The 15,443-nt window shown below is 61.2% G+C and overlaps 1 protein-coding gene across 3 annotated transcripts in view; it reads left to right on the top strand.

Moving 5' to 3' along the window:
* The window catches only part of BCAR1 (BCAR1 scaffold protein, Cas family member), a 38,581-nt gene that overhangs the window by 9,937 nt on the left and 13,201 nt on the right, over window positions 1-15,443 (top strand). Inside the window, exons 1-2 of one of the 3 annotated variants that reach the window (XM_059906166.1) lie at window positions 3,018-3,214; window positions 12,739-13,350. In XM_059906166.1, the coding sequence (XP_059762149.1) occupies window positions 3,203-3,214; window positions 12,739-13,350 (624 nt within the window). In that variant the 5' untranslated portion in view covers window positions 3,018-3,202. Of the gene's footprint in view, window positions 1-3,017; window positions 3,215-3,716; window positions 3,813-12,738; window positions 13,351-15,443 lie in introns of those variants that run through there. The other 2 variants (XM_059906167.1, XM_059906168.1) reach the window with 2 other exon arrangements.

Raw genomic sequence — 15,443 nt, 5'->3', positions numbered from 1 at the left:
TAAATGCTGCCACAGACATTGTTGGGGCTAAAGCAAGAATAGTTCTTTGTGCTGTGGCTCTGACCTAGAGAATAAGACCCCAAAAGCCCAGAGAGCCGGAGCCGGGTCTCCCCACTTAGGATGTAGGATCAGCAGCAGCCCTCACCCCAGGGGACACTTTAATGGACAGACGAGAACCAACGTCCCTTTGTGAGTCTTAACCACTGGACCAGCAGGGAAGTCCCTGGGCCCCAGTTCTGAACTCAGTTGTGTTTGAGGGTGGTGCTTGGGTCTCAAATGCCTGTCCTTTGGGGTCTCTGAGTGCGGCAGGGTCCTTGGCTTTCCTGCGTGTCCCTGCCCCTTGATTCCCTCTCTGCCCTGTCCTGAAGTTGCCTGCCGCAGGGGAGTCAGGGCGGACTGCACTCTAGGATCCCCACCGTCCCTTCTGTGGCCACCAGTTCTTTCCCTTCTGTGGCTGAAGTCTGTGGGATGGGGCAAGGGGCAGTAAACTGGGTCTCAACCTCTTCCTCTGGAAGACGGGGCTAATCGTGAAGCCTGTTTTGCAGGATCACTGCGGGCATGAAATGAGCACGTGGTCATAGAGACCTTGGCCCAGGGCCAGCCTGGATGCTGTCCTGGGGGCTGTGTCACTTGGCAGTCGGCCCGGGAGGGTCTGCTCCCCCATACTCCCCAGCCAGAGCCTGCCCAGTGGGTGCCCCTCCCCCACTCCCCCTTGGCAGGCCTGGGAGGGGGCATTCCTCTCCCCCGCCAGCTACTCCCCTTGCAGCACATTGGGGCACAGATCCTGGGGCCTTGATTCCAAAGCGGAAATGCCATTCTGGGAGGCACAGTCTTGGGTGGGGGGGGGGGGGCGGGGAGTTTAAGTGGAAAAGGAGCAAATTTTTGAAATGCCTGGACCAGAGCTGGGTTCTCCTCCCCCGCCTGCCCGCCCACAGGAGCAACCCCGCCCCCAGCACTGCTTTAATCCAGCCTCAGAGAGGGAGAGTCTCCCGTCCTCCTCCTCCCAGGCAGCCTCCTCCTGTCTCCCAAGGCCAGCTAGGACAGAGTAAGGCCAGCCCTTTTGTGTCCCTGCCCATCCCTGCAGAGACCTCCTGCTGTCTGGCTGTGAAGCCTGGTCCCCACCCGACTCCCCACCGGAGTGGAGACCCGGGGAAAACCTAGGGACTCCCTCCAGCTCCCAGCATGGACAGATGTTCACACACAGCCCAGCTGGTTCTGATCTGATTCCTTGGAACCTGGAATGCCAGCCAGGCTGAGGGCAGGGGCAGGGGCAGGGTTTCGGAGGGGCTGAGCCCACAGTTTCCTTTCTGACTTTGGGGCACAGCTTTGGGAACAAGCAGGAGAGGATACCCTAGGTAGTGTTCCCCTGAGAGCTGGCTCTTCTGTGGGAGAACTGGGCTGTTTTGAAGGTTACAGGAGGTCCAGTCTTGAGGAGGGCAGAGGGTAGCAACTAGTTGTCCCATTGCTTCTTGAGGACTCTGGGTCACACTGAGTCCAAATCCCATTGCTCCTTACCCACACCCTATGCTGGGAGTTCTGTCCAGTGGTTCCCCGAGAAACTTTGGGGGAAACGCAGATGTCCAGATTCCCCCCACACCCGGGATTTCTGGAGGAGGGGACTTGTGGGAGGGGTTTTTTAGGAGGGGATTCCTAAAAAACAGGAATCTGTTTTTTAACAAGCTCTCCAGGGGACCTGTGACCAGCCAGACTTGGGGTGCCCTAGCCCAGCTCCTTCCTTTTACAGATGGGAGAGGGCCTGGCCAAGGTAGCACACCTGGCGAGAGGCTGAGTCGGCCAGCCCTGGGTGTCAGGTGGAGGGGCACCTGTCGGTGCACCGTGGGCTTGTATGTATTTTATAGGCCGTGCCTGAGGGTTCTCTGCACGGTGTGCCCCACTGCTTCCCGGGAATTTCGAGCTGCCTGATGGTGTCCACACACTCAGCAAATGGGACAGTCTAGTTCTGGAGAGGCCCCATCCTAGATCTCTGCAGACCACTGTGCAACCCTGGACTGTACTCAGGGACTCTGGCTGGCTACGTAGGGTGACAGTCATCAACTTGCCCCCTAGGGAGGGGGAGCTCAGGAGAACCAAGGCGCCCTCCACTCAGTTTCTCTGTCGTGCTTCTTCCCTCCCCCTCATTCTCATCAGCATCCCTCCCACCCCCTGTTGCTGAAACAGGAGTCGTTGGGGCACAGGGGTTAGCCCTGGACAGCGCTGACTGAGGGATTGGGGTAGGGGCACATCTCCTAGAGCAGCACCGAGACAGTGGGGGACACTTCGAGGAGACTGAATTCAATTCAGAGGAGAAGGTGGGAGATCGCAAGCTTCTCGTCCCTGGGTGCACTGGAGCCTCCCGCGCACGGCTGGTGGAACATGATGCGCTCCGGTTCTACTCTCCCTAGATTACAGGGACAGCCCTCTCTCTAGATTACAGGGACAGCCGTAGTCCCCAGCTTCCCTGCTGTGTCTTCATATCCTGGGGCTCTTACACCGAAGGCCTGACCAGAGTCGGTGCGGTGGTCGTATTATTAGTTTTCTGCCAGCTGGGCCATGCCCCTCTAGATGCAGATCTGACTCGGACTGCCGGATGGACACGCGTGAAATGCCCCAGGTTGGTGGGCGGGGAAGGCAGACTTGAAGCTGGTGCCTCCGGGGCTGCAACGGCCACGGGAGAGGAGGGCAATCCCGGCAGTCTTCCCAGAAGAAGGCTTAGGCCTTTGAGGAGGGTCGCGTTCTCGCCCATGGTGGAGGGCAGGGACGGGTGTGCGGAGAAAAGGCGATATCCCGCGTATCCGGCAGGCGCTTGGAGCTTAGCGCGGGTGCAAGGGTGCGGGGTGGGGGACGGTCCCACTGGGCGGCGCGTGCCCGCGCGCTCCCGCGCGCTCCCGCAGCCACCCGCGCCCCCGAGCCAGCGGCTCATTTGCATGGGGAGCCCGAGCGGCCAATGGGCGCGCGCGGCCGGGCATGCCGGGAGCCGGGCTGGGCCCGCCGGCCTCGGCGGCGGTGGCGGGCGGGGCGAGATGGGACCGGCTCTGTACGGCGACGGCGGCGGCGGCGGCGGCGGCAGGGGCCGGCGAGGTGGCTGAGGCGGCCGGACCAGGACCCGGGCGGCTTCGGGGCTCTCGGGAATCCGAGAGCGCGCGGCGCGGGCAGTTCTCTGTGCGCCCTGCGGGGAGCCGGGGCCCCAGGCCGACCCGACACGATGAACTACCTGGTGAGTGCGGTCAGCGCGGCCAGTGCGGCCGGAGTCCACTCGCAGTGGCCTGGGCGGGGTCCGCGCGCCAGGGAGCGTCGGCCGAGGTCCGCGTACCGGCTTGGAGGCGACCCAGCTCTACCCGCGCCCGGGGCGGTCCCAGGCGGGAAAGAGTTAACTGAGTGGCATTTCCTGCCGGACCTGCGGGTCCTGGGAACTACGGGCCGCTGGAGCCTCCGCGGGGGCGTGACCGGGCCGGGGTCCGAGGTCCTGGAAAACCCCCCTTCTGCCCTGGCAGGGGCTCCCGGAGGCCAGGACTGCGGAGGATCCCAGAGCTTGCGCGCCCCGGGGGCGGCTGGAAGGACCGGACTCGGGGGCCGCGGGCCGGTAGGAGAGTTCCTGGATCCGGGAAAGTTGCTGGCCGGAGGCCCGCTCTCCCCCTGCCGGCCGCTGCCTGCTGGGTGACCTTGGGCCTGTGAGCCCTGTCTCCGAGCCTCACTTTCATCGCTACGAGGAGCGGTCCGAGGTCCCTTGGACCATGAATTTCCAGGGGCGTGAAGTTCCAAGAAGCAGGGTGGCGGTCCGTGTGTTTTGGAGTGAGGGCTGCCCATGCCCCCAGGTTAGGGGTTGAGGGCTGGGTGAGCAAGCGCGGGTGTCCACGGAGAAGTTAATAATTAATCCCCGGCCCGCCCGCGCTGGATTCCGGGACCCAGGGCGGGAGCTTCTCGGTTATTACCTACCGTGGTTGCAAAAACGGTTGTAGGAGCCGGGTCTTGGCAGGGGAGTCCAGGGCCACGCCGCGATCCCGGGGTCCTAGCCTCCGCGGGTAGAGCGTGGGAGCTGGGAGGGGCGGGGCTGCTGCTCGGGTGGCCGCAGCCCGGGCGCCCAGCCCCTCATTGCTGCTGCAGAGCCCAGGGCGGTGTTGAAGGATTCGGGGAAGCTGAGATTTGCTGAGGGCCGGGCGTGGTCAGGGGATGTGAGGGGGTTAGAGTCTGGAGAGATGTTGGGGTCTCCCATCCCTTAGTAGGAGCAGTGGCTCCCTAACTGGTCTTGAGAACAGGGAGTCTATTTCCTTGGCACTCTTAGCATCAGGAAGAGTCTAAGCTGGGAGGTACTCTCTGGGTTTGCTGTGCAGATTTCAGCCAGGCCGGGAGATGTTCCTCATCCCCCCGGGCTGGGGGACACGCCCCCCACCCATGACTCTTTCCTTTCCAGGGTGGAGAGCTGATGGTGGGAGTGGAGGGATGGCAGGGCTAACAGGCTTAGAAAAGCAGGAGAAGGGCCCAGGTGCAGGTGGAGACTGGCAGGAAGGGAGGTCTGGGAGGACCTGCCGGCAAGCTCTCCTGGCACTAGCACCCGCCACCCGCTTGCCATGGGCAAGGAAAGAGTCCTGTAGGTGCTGGGTGGAGGCAGGGCAGGGCAGCCCCAGCTTCTGCCAGGGCAGTCACCCTCAGCTCCCGGTGACTTTTACGCTTGTGCTGAACAGAGGCGTTAGCGTTGTGGGCTGGCATCATCTCCCCAGGCTTGGGCAAGGGATTGAAGTAAGGGCAGTGCCACTAGGGAACCCTTCCTAATCAGGAAGGGCCCCTAAGACACCTGCTCTCCCCGTGAGTCATACAGATGGTACCAATGGGGAGACTGAGGCACAGAGAGGGGCAGTTACTTGTCCTCACAGAACCGTATCCAGAACACAGTCTCCTGGTATGGCCCCATGCTCTAGCCATGTGCTCCCCCTGCTCTGGGATTGGGGGTGCTCTGGCCCTTGGGGTGCTGCTATGCTCTACTGGGGCTGCCAACTTGGTGGGGTCTCTCTGGCTCCTTAGTAGCCCCCTCCTGGCCTCCATTATTCTTTTAGGAGATCCCACCACCCTTTGTCTCTCAGGCCTGGAGAACTCCCTCCACCATCCCCCAGGAGCCCACAGCCAGTTGGGGCAGCCAGAACCAGCCAGCAGGTGCAAGGGGGAGGAGCAGTGTTAGCATCATGCTTGGAGGACAGGGTGTAGGGTAGGGCGGGACAGGGTCGTTCTCCAGCAGAGACACTGGCCAGATTCCTCCTCCTCTGGATCCTTAAGGCCCCCAAATAAGGGGCTACAGAGTGGCCTCCCTCCAGGGAGCAGGCTGGGCCCTCTAGCACTGGGGAGAGGCCCTGACTCCAATCTCCGTCTCGTTGTGCTAACTTCCTCCCACCTCTGAGTGAGGAGTGGGGCAGAGTACCAGCCTGCCGTGGAAGGAGCTCAGAGGGTGGAGGGGCAGGGCCCCGTCTCAGTCCCCTATTTCCATTGCGCATCCTGAAGTCAGGGGCTTGGTACTTTTTTCTGGGCTGGAGAACCCTGCTTTTTGTGCCGGTGTGTCCTCCATCCCTGCGGAAGCAGATGGTGCTGCTCTAAGGGCTGCTGAAAGTTATCATTTAGGGCTGGAGAGGGGCAGAGCTGAGGAGGCTTTAGATGTCCAGGTGGGGAAACTAAGGCTTCGTAAGGAGTGAAGTCCCTGCTGTCCCACCCGGGCTTCTGCCTCTAGCCCCTCCAGTGGCATATCTGGGGCTGGCCACGGTGGGTCACCAGGGCCTGGTGCTGTCCCTGAAGCGAAGGTCAACCTCATGCTGGGCCCTCTGCTGAGAGACCAAATCCCAAGACTGAACAAGCCGGTCTACTCAAACATGTCTGGGGTCTGCCAGCCTGGGTCGGTTCCCTGGGCTGGGTGGCAGTGGTGAGGGTTCTAATTGGTTGAGGACCACTCCCAAGCTGTCAGAAGTTGGGGTGGGCTGGAGGGCGGAGGGCTCCGCTCTCGTGCCACCCACATGGGCTCCTTGGTGCCCTGGCCCCAGGCCCACCTGTTCCCACCATCCGAGGTGTGCTGGGGGCTGCAGATGCCCTGTCCTGCAGTAGGAGGGCCCTCCCCATGACACCTCTCTTCCTCTGCCCAGCCTCACTGGGACAGTGCCTGGTATGCCCTGGCAGGAGTGGGGCCAGGGGCCTGCTTCGACCCAAGAGCTGGGCACAAAGACATCTGCTTTTGCCACTGTAGCCAAGGCCAGCTCGGGGCTCCTGATTGTCTGAGGGGGCTGCTGGCGGTGGCCACCCACAGGTGGGTTTTTAGTCCTTTGTTCTGTAGACCTGTCCTCTGGGTGCTGAGGGTCAGGCATGGGGCTGAGGACCCACACACGGCCCCTTCTCTGTCCTCTGAGCCTCAGGCACTGCCAAGGCAGGCAGGGAAGGAGCCATGCTCCCCTTGTCCTCTTGGGGTGGCTCTGGAATGGGGGGCTCATCCACGCTTGTCACGCTGAGCACTGAGGACTTGAGCCCAGTGACCCTGGTCACTCAGTTGTCCTGGGAGAACTAAGGGGAGGGTGATGCCAAGGCCGGCTGTTGCGGAGTTCCGCCCAGGATGAGGGTGTGGGGCCGTCTGGGAAGGGAAGAGGCACTGCCCTCCCAGCCCCATTGCAGCCGGGAGGCGGAGCAGAGGATTGTCAGGACCCTGGCCAGTGGGCCCGTAGCCGCTGCCCCTCCGGCGGGATTCCCAGGGCACAAGTGAGCAGTGGTTGTGGGTGTAGACCGCCACTTGGGCACACGTACGTTGGGCCTGTATCCAGTGGTCACGGGGGCTCCTTGGGACAAGCAACCAGAATACCCCAGAAATAAACTTGGCCCAGGTTTGAGATGGTTCTTTGTACGAAGAGAACTAGAGTTTTCCCTAGTGACTGCTGTGGGGGGGGCTCTGTGCCTGGGGCTGGGGTGTGTGTCGGGGTGGGGGGCAGGGAGGGATGGAAAAGCCCTGTGAAATTTCCGCTCGTGGCTTCCATGGACCTAAGCAGTACCCCGGGAGCCACCCAGCTGCACTCTGTCATACAGCCCAGATCTGCCTCTGCCACTTCCTGACCATGACCCTGGCGAGTCAAGTGACTGTTGTGCACCTCAGTTTCTCCATCCGTAGGTGGAGGCAATCACAGTGTCTCACAGGGTTGAAAGAGATAATTGAGGTACGCCAAAGAGCCCTGCCTCTCACTGCCGGCATTATTGTCATAACTGTGAACCTGTCAGTCTCCCCACCACCAGGTAGCACCGTCCCCCAGAATCGGGGTTTGGGGATACCCAGAGCACATTCAGGGCTCTCCGGGGCAGCAGGCCGAGGTAAAGCCCGTCAGATGGCCGCTGACACGTGCCCGTTGGCGGCCAAGGCCCAGCTGCTCCGTGTCTGCGGGCCCGGGTGGGTCTGGCACACACAATGAGGGCCATTCTCAGACCAGGCAGGGCCGGTGGGGCAGCCCTTTCAGCTCCCTTGTTCAACAACCAGGGTGTTGTTCTGGGCGGGCCCAACTGGCAGGCCACTGCCTGGGCAGTGTTGGCATCGGGCAGGGGGCTCTCCTCTGTCCCCTCCCTCTGGGGTGAGTGAGCCCCAAAGGGCCTTCCTGGCTTTCTCAGGCGTGGCCGCGTGGCTCCCAGGGAGGGCAGGGCACCACCTTCTGCAAGGGGGGCTTTTGCCTGAACCCGCCCGTCCAGCAGCCCCATGCTCAGCCCTGCTCTGGGCCAGGCCTGGCGTGCATGTGCGGTGGAGGGGCGTTCCATGCTGAAGCAGACAGGCCCCTCCCATTCTGGGCGCCCGGGTTGGGGGCACGAAGTGGGCAGTAACAGAGGTGTTGATCAGCACTTCGAGGTGAGGGCAGTGAGGTGTGGGTGCCCGGGGAGGGGCGTGGGAGCTTTCCTGGGTGGGGGACGTGTGACACCTAAGTCACGTCCTGAAGGAGGAGTAGGACACAGCGAGAGGTTTCCTAGGGTCGCGGATGAGGTGGCCAGAGACTCGGGCGAGTCAGCAGCAGTCTCCGTGGTGCCTTGGGCCCAGCTGGCTGGCAGAGTTGGCCTGGACTGTGATGGTGCCCTGGTGGTGTGCCCCTCCCAGAGGTCACAGCTGTGTCCTCTTGTGAGCTTGGGGGAGGCACTTGATTGGCCCAACAGTGAGGAAGGCTGGTGGAAAGCCAGGTTCTGGGTAGACTGGCCCCCCTCTTCCAAGCTGGGACAAGGCACTGGGTCCTGGGGAGCGTGTCCAGAGCAGGAATGCTCAGGTGGTGTGGGTTTTGCCTTATTCTGCCATGGGATGCCACCATTTGGAGGGCATTGACTGAGCTCTCCCTGCAGCATCCCAAGGCATCCTGCAGTGTGACTGGCCCCAGCCTGCCTGCCAGTCCAGGGCCACAATCCTGTCTCCCCTCCAGCTTTTCCCTATTTCGGTGTCTTGGCTCATGCCTGCCCTCTGCCCACGTGCCCTTCCCTGGCTGGTTCATGGTCGCCTAGTTTTCGTTCTTCATGAGTCACCTGAAATGTCCTCCTTGGGGGAGGCCACCTCTGACCATCCTATGTGTAGTGGCCCTGTTGCACATGCCACATTTCCCCTTGTCCTGGCAAATCGTTTTGTGTCTGCCTGCCCTGCTTGGATGCAAGCCCCGTGCAGACAAGGGCCTGGTCGACCTAGGCTTGCACCGTCTTGCAGGGTCTGGCCCAGCACCTGGCAGAGGGCAGATGCCAGGTGAATCTTTTATTACACAAAAGAACTTCCCTATGAAACCAGGATTGTCACCTTAACACAAGGGGTCTGGGTGCTCAGAGAGGCTAAGGGACTTGCCCAAGGTCCCCAGCAGTGGGAGGGAGAGCCAGGCCTAGGTCTGGTCTCAGCTGCTGCTCTGCCCTGGAGGGAGGTGGAGGAGTGTGTCAGGAGCAGCTGGAGAGGCTTAGGGGCCCAAAGGGGCGGGTGCTTGGCCAGCTGGAGCGCTGCGGCGCCAGCAGTGCCCAGGACTGCGGAGAGCCTGCCTCTGGGGCTCGGCGGGGGGAGGGGGGCACCAGCTGACGCAGGCAGAGGAGCTCCTGGTGCCAGGCGCCTGGTGCCACGTGCCCACCCTGAGAGGTGCTTCCCAGCCTGGCTCCGGCCGCCCCGGACTATACAGTTGCAGTCGGAATTGGCCTTGACTGCTCATCGAGCTCATGCCCAGGAGGTGAGAGCGGGCCACCCTGGGTGCAGGAGGCCCCGGTAGCTCCCTGGGCAGCTCTCCTGGGTCCAGGGGACCCTCCCTCCTCCCCCTTCCCCCTCCCGCTGGACCTTGCCCTTGGCAGAGCTCTCCAGCCTCCCTGAGAGCCCAGCCCTGCCCAGCAGGGCCTGGCCGAAGCCCCTCTGCCAGCCTTCCCTGGGCTGCCCTCCTCTAAGAGGTGAGGGGCCTCTGAGGGGCATTCCCCTCTGTCTGCACCCCACCCCCTTTGACTGGGCTGGAGGGGAATTTTCCTGTGACTCACTCTGCTGGCACTTCCTGTGGTCATCAGGGCAGGGGCTGAGGGGACCCAGCGGGGTGGCTCTTGTGTTCTGGGGTCATTGGGGGAGGGTGGGTTGGGTGTCCCGCCCCCCTGACGGGGTGTGATTCCCTGAGCAGGCTGCAGACCATATTTGGGAAACTTGCTTTTCCTGCAGGCAGCCTGGGGATGGGACCCATGAGTCCAGTGGGCAGCAGGGCAGCCCCCGCCCCATCTGCTCCTCCTGGGGCCTTGGCCTCTGACCTGCTTCGGCCTTGCCCATCCCATCCTGCCTTGGAGCCTAGGAGGTAGTCCACTGTTTTCTTTTTCAGGGTGTATATTTTTTCAACCCCCAAACCAAGAAATGCTCATTAAATACAAATTGAAAATTTCTGAAAAAGCATCCCCCGTTGTCTCAAACATTATCCTCTCCCCATTTTTTAAGTTGAAGTGACATTTTATTGAGGACTCATTTATGCCTCAGTGCACTGCTAACCGTCCTAACTGCGGTGCGGACAGTGTTGGCGCCGCCGGTAGTTCCGAGGGCCCTTGCCCTGGCGCTCACCTTGGTGCAGGGCGAATTCGCTTGCTCTGCTCTCTGTGCGCTGCCTGCCTGGGCTGGCTTCTCCCCTGGGCCTTGTCCCTCTTGGCTCCCAGCTTTCGGGCCTCTGGCTCCTCCTGAGCTGCTCTGGAGGAGTGGGCTCCCCGCCAGTGCTCCCCCGAGTCTGGGCGTGCAGTCCTGGGCCTGGAGCACGCACTGCCTGCCCCGCTTCCCCCGTGGGCTGCCGTCCCCCTTGATGGTGTTCCGTCCTCGTCCCTAATCCTCACTGTGACGGGCAGGGGAGACGGAGCTCAGAGGGGCTCCTTCTGGCCCCTGATGCTGGTGTGGAGGTGGGCCCTCCTAGACTTGTGTGAGGCCTCACCCCAACTTCTCTCTGCCCCCAGTTGGAATCCAGGGGATGAGACCCAGGCCCACGTGGGGAAGGGCGGTCCGAACCCAGGTCCCATTTCTGAGTCAGATCTAGACCAGGCTCTGCATCTTCAGTCCCCAGGAGACTCAGGGGAGGGCGACCAGAGCTAAGGCCTGGCTGGTGGGGCCGGTGCCCAGCTGGCCTGGCACTGTCCTCTCCACAGGCCTGGCCTTCCCACCCAGGCGCCTGCTTCGCTCCTGCCCTCTGCTGGACTGACCTTGGCCCTCTGGCTGGGGCCCCTCTGTGATATCTCTGGGCCCAGCCTGAGCCCTCACCCGCGCAAGCAGCAGAGGCCAAGGACTGAAAACGTGGGGCCTCTCCACCCGGTTCTCTGTCCCTGGTGAGGTCCTGGGCCTGCCGGCACAGTGCCTGCCAATGCTGGGGTCCTCCTGTCTGTCCCCACAGCCTCGCCAAGGCCTGCACAGGCTGCTGGGCTACTGGGCCTCTGCACGGAGCGTGTGTCCCGGCTCCAGGAGGGTTTGCCGACTCACGGAGCCCATAGCAGCAGTTCTGGGGTGCCTGTGAGAATTAACAGGAGAATTACAGGAGTAAAGAGCTGGGCTGGGCGTGGGGTGCTGTCCTTCTGTGGCCGTCCTCAGTCTGTATGGGACTGCTTCCTTGTTTTGCTTTATCCTCCCCATTTATTCCTGGTGCCTGTCTCATTCCCGTCCCTCTTCCAGAAGCACCCATGCAAGTGTAATGAGTCTGGAATCTGTCCTTTGACAAGTGTCTGTGAAAAATACGTAGAGTTCTTTTGTAGGTGTTTGTAACATTTACGTAAAGCGGTCTGGGCTGTAGATCTCCTGTTTGCTCCTCTGACTCGGGAGGGTGTGGCTGGTGCCCCTCACCAGGTGCCTGGGCACCTGCTGGAGCACAGAGCAGCCGCAGGCCTGTCCCGCTTTGCTGGCTGGATCCCTGACCATCCTTTGTGGCCATCTTGGCCATTCTGTTTTCCCCTTCAGAAAACTCTTCATACTTCATTGGTTTTCTGTTGGTGTTCTTGTCTTTTCCTTGCTTGTTTGTAGGAGAACCTCCAGATTCTAGATCAGTGACTCTTGTCGTTTGGTGGCCTGTCACCCTGTCAGCTTTCTGCTGTTCCCCCACCCAACTGAAACCATTCACTTTGATGAGGTTGAATCCATCTCTTTGTTTCTGTTGTTGTTACCTTATGTTTTGTGCTTTTTGTGGTCTTTTTTTCAAGGGTTTGGTTTATAATTTTTTTCCACCTCAAGGTCACAGAGATATTCTCCCACAGTTCTTTTCTTTTATCAGCTCTACAGTTATAGCTTTCACATTTAGGTGTTTGATTGCCTTTGTTTATAACATGAGGCAAGTGTCCAGATTGCCTTTTCTTCCTGCGGTGAGCGAGTTTTCCCAGCAGCGTCTTGGTCACGGTCCTGCCCTCCTCATCGCTGCGTGTTCCCAGCCGCTGCTCCCTGCCCGCTTACGGACTGGAGTTGTGGCCTGTCCTCACGGCAGGAAGGAAGTGCCTCTTTGCATTTCATTTTCAGAATTGACCTGCTTATTTGTGGACCTCTATTCCTCCACTTAATTCTAGAAGGATTTTTTTCCTTTGGTTGAATTCCTCCAAAAAATAAAAAAGTTCGGCTGGCATTTTTATTGCAGTTGTAACTTATTAAGTAAGCTTGGCCCAGTTGTTACATTTTCTCCTCTGGAGTCTTTGCTTGATTAACTCCTGGATAACTTGTAGTTGCTGTTATCTGGTGACGTCTTTTCTGTGAGGTTCCCTCCTCAGCACTGTTGATTCCTCTCGTTTGTTGGAACCTGTACGTAGATGACATATGGTCTGCAGATGATGACTGTTCTGTCCCTGGGTGTCCCCTCCCCACTCTCTGGTCTTTTCCTCCTGGCTGATTGCACTGGCGGGGCAGCAGGGAGTTGAGTTGAAGGGAGGGTGTGCATCCTGTTTTCTCCCCAGGACGTGGTGGCCATTATTGTCATTATCGCTGCCCTCCCCAGCATTAGGTCCAGCTTATAGCGTGACTCCGGGAGTATTTTTTAGAGTATCTTGAGTGCCATCCTGGAGTGCAGGTGATGGCTGTGGTCAAGAGGATTTTGAGACACTCTCCAGGCTCATTTGAAAAACTGCCAGGATCAGCTGGGCCTTTTCGCCAGGGGCAGTGGGGGCAGAGGCGCGGGGATATCGCCAAACCCTACTTAGTTCCTTTCTCGGTGCCAAGGCCAGGTGCCTCCCCAGTCCTGGAGGGGGTGGGAGCTGGGCGGGACGCCGAGCCCCAGCGCATGTCCTCCTGCCCTCACGCCCACCTGTGTCCTCTTCCCCCAGAACGTGCTGGCCAAAGCCCTCTACGACAATGTGGCCGAGTCCCCAGATGAGCTCTCCTTCCGCAAGGGCGACATCATGACGGTGCTGGAGCGGGACACGCAGGGCCTAGATGGCTGGTGGCTCTGCTCGCTGCACGGGCGCCAAGGCATCGTGCCCGGGAACCGCCTCAAGATCCTCGTGGGCATGCATGACAAGAAGCCCGTGGGGCCCGGCCCCGGCCCGCCCGCCAGCTCTGCCCTGCCTCAGCCCAGCCTCCACCCCCCGGCAGCCCAGTACACACCCATGCTGCCTGCCACGTACCAGCCCCAGCCGGACAGTGTCTACCTGGTGCCCACCCCCAGCAAGACTCAGCAAGGCCTCTACCAAGCCCCTGGGCCCAGCCCACAGTTCCAGTCTCCCCCGGCCAAACAGACAGCCACGTTCTCCAAGCAGATGCCCCATCACCCATTTCCCAGCCCAGCCCCAGACCTTTACCAGGTGCCCCCGGGGCCTGGCAGCCCTGCCCAGGACATCTACCAGGTGCCGCCTTCCGCTGGGATAGGACACGACATCTACCAGGTCCCCCCATCCATGGATGCACGGAGCTGGGAGGGGACGAAGCCACCAGCCAAGGTAAGGCCTCCCTGGGTGGCCAGGCAGCCCTCCTGGTGGGTTTCAGCCGGGCCCAATTTTGGGAGGCAGCAGGGCCCAGCCAGGCACCCTTGGGGACCTCCGGGACTCCAGCAGCGGCTCTGCGTTTGGTCTGGGGTCGAGGTGGGAGGTGAGTGTCTGGGGAATGTGTTTATATGTCTGCTGACGTGCGTGTGAGCAGCCCGAGAAGAGACATCAAGCTGGCCTTGGACCATGAGGTGGCCTTTAGCTGACAAGCCCCAGTGGAAGGGTGTCGGCAGCAGAGGACACAGCCTGTCAAAGACTGTTGTGGCAGGTGGGGCCTGACCAAGGAGGCCTGAGCAGCAGCTGGGAATGGACCCCCAGGGGCCTGGAACCTTCCTGAGGGCGGAGGGTGTTGGGTAGGAGTGACCTGCCCAACCATGTCCTGGTGAAGCCATTCTGCCCAGAGGGGAGGGTGCAGGGAGCCCAGGAAAGGGGAGCTGTGAGGCATTTGAAGGGGAGAAATGGAGTATGGAGCACAGGGCTGCAGTTGGGCCAGAGTGGCTGGAAACCCAGAAGAATGGACTCGATGACAGAGTTGTTTCTCTCTCACGTAGCATGGTTGGGGGTGAGCGGTGTGGCGCTGGCGGGCACCTCCGAGACTGTCAGAGCCTGTGGCTCCTCCTGGAGCGCAGGTGGTGGAGGGCAGGTCCTCTGTCTTGTTGCTCTGCCACCTCGTCACGGGGCTCGCGGGCCAGGACAGTGGCCGCATGAGTTCCAGCCAGCAGAGAAGGGAGGAAGGGACAAAGGGGAGAGGCCAGCCAACACGTGCCCAGGGGCTCCCACGGTCCCCCTGTGGGTGCAGCTCATCTAGATCCACACGCACCCAACCCTCTCCTCTCCTGGGCCGTGTTGGTGGGTTGTGGGCACCTGCAGGGTGGCCTGCTCGTGATTCCTAGACCGCGGGGAGGACACTGCCTGCGGGATTGTAGGTTCACCGTGAAAGGGGCTCTTGTTCAAGTCCCTGGTGGGCTGTTGCCAGTGGGAGGCTGGGCGGGGGGCAAGGCTCTGAGCCCAGCACCTCAGCTCCACACAGACCTGCGTATGTGCCCTCACAGCCAGGGCTGTCTGCCTAGGAAGGAGGCAGGACTGGAGAGTGCCATGTCTAGTGTAGAGCAGCCGGTGTCTGAGGACACTCACCGCGCGGCGCTGAGCCTCTCCTCAGAGCCGGCCCAGGGCTCAGATGCCAGCTGGGCAGCGGTTCAGCAGGCAGTGTTGCCCTGCCCCGCCACAGGCAGAGCTTGGAGCGGGAGACCTGGACCCAGGTCATTGGCTGGCTCAGGGTGGGGCTCTGTGGACACTGGCCACCAGGGGACTCTGGGTCACTGGCTCCACTTCCCTACCTGCTCCTTCAACCGCTTGGCCAGAGACAGGCCAGTGGCAGAAGTGAGCCATGCTGGACTGGGGTAGCCCAGACTGGGCTGCTCCCCAGATGGCTTTGGGGGAGGAGGGGTGACTGGGGGTAAGCCTTGGGGCAGGCCGCAGGCCATCCCTCTGCACCCGTGCCCACAAACAGCTCACATTCCGCACACTCCCCACGGAGGCATGCCCTTCCCCTTTCCATCCTCTCCTTTCCTGAGTCCAGGCAAGCTTGTTTTGGCGCAGCTCCAAGGCCAGGACAGGCAGTGGAAACCCTGTGGCCCAGGAAGCAGCAGTGAGGCCTTTACTCCGGGCTGTGGATTTGAGCTCACGTTTTGGCCATTGGTACTGTTTCCCTCCCATACGAGGGGCTTGCTCTCAGACTGCTTCTGGGCTCACCTGGCTGGTGAGTGCTCTGCACATGCCCACTGGTGGGGTTGCCCAGGCCCTGTGTCCCTGAGGACCCAGACCGGGCTGATGGCCCCAGGAGGAAAGCTCTGTGTGCTGGGACCTGGTTGCCCTCCCCTGAGAAGCCTCATGGCTCCTGGCCTGGGCAGTCTCGATTGCGGCTGCTTTTATTTTATGGTCCATGAAAGTGTGCTTGCTTGTCACAGGAATGCGTAATGTATGAGAAGGCCTGGAGATGAGCTTTCCCAGTCAAGAGGGGATCGCTGGGGGATTTCAGCATGTTTTGT

This window comes from Balaenoptera ricei, chromosome 19 (assembly GCF_028023285.1).
Source record: "Balaenoptera ricei isolate mBalRic1 chromosome 19, mBalRic1.hap2, whole genome shotgun sequence".
Lineage (NCBI taxonomy): Eukaryota > Metazoa > Chordata > Mammalia > Artiodactyla > Balaenopteridae > Balaenoptera > Balaenoptera ricei.
The sequence above is the reverse complement of the archived record's forward strand: the minus strand, read 5'-3'. Positions and strand labels throughout refer to the sequence as shown.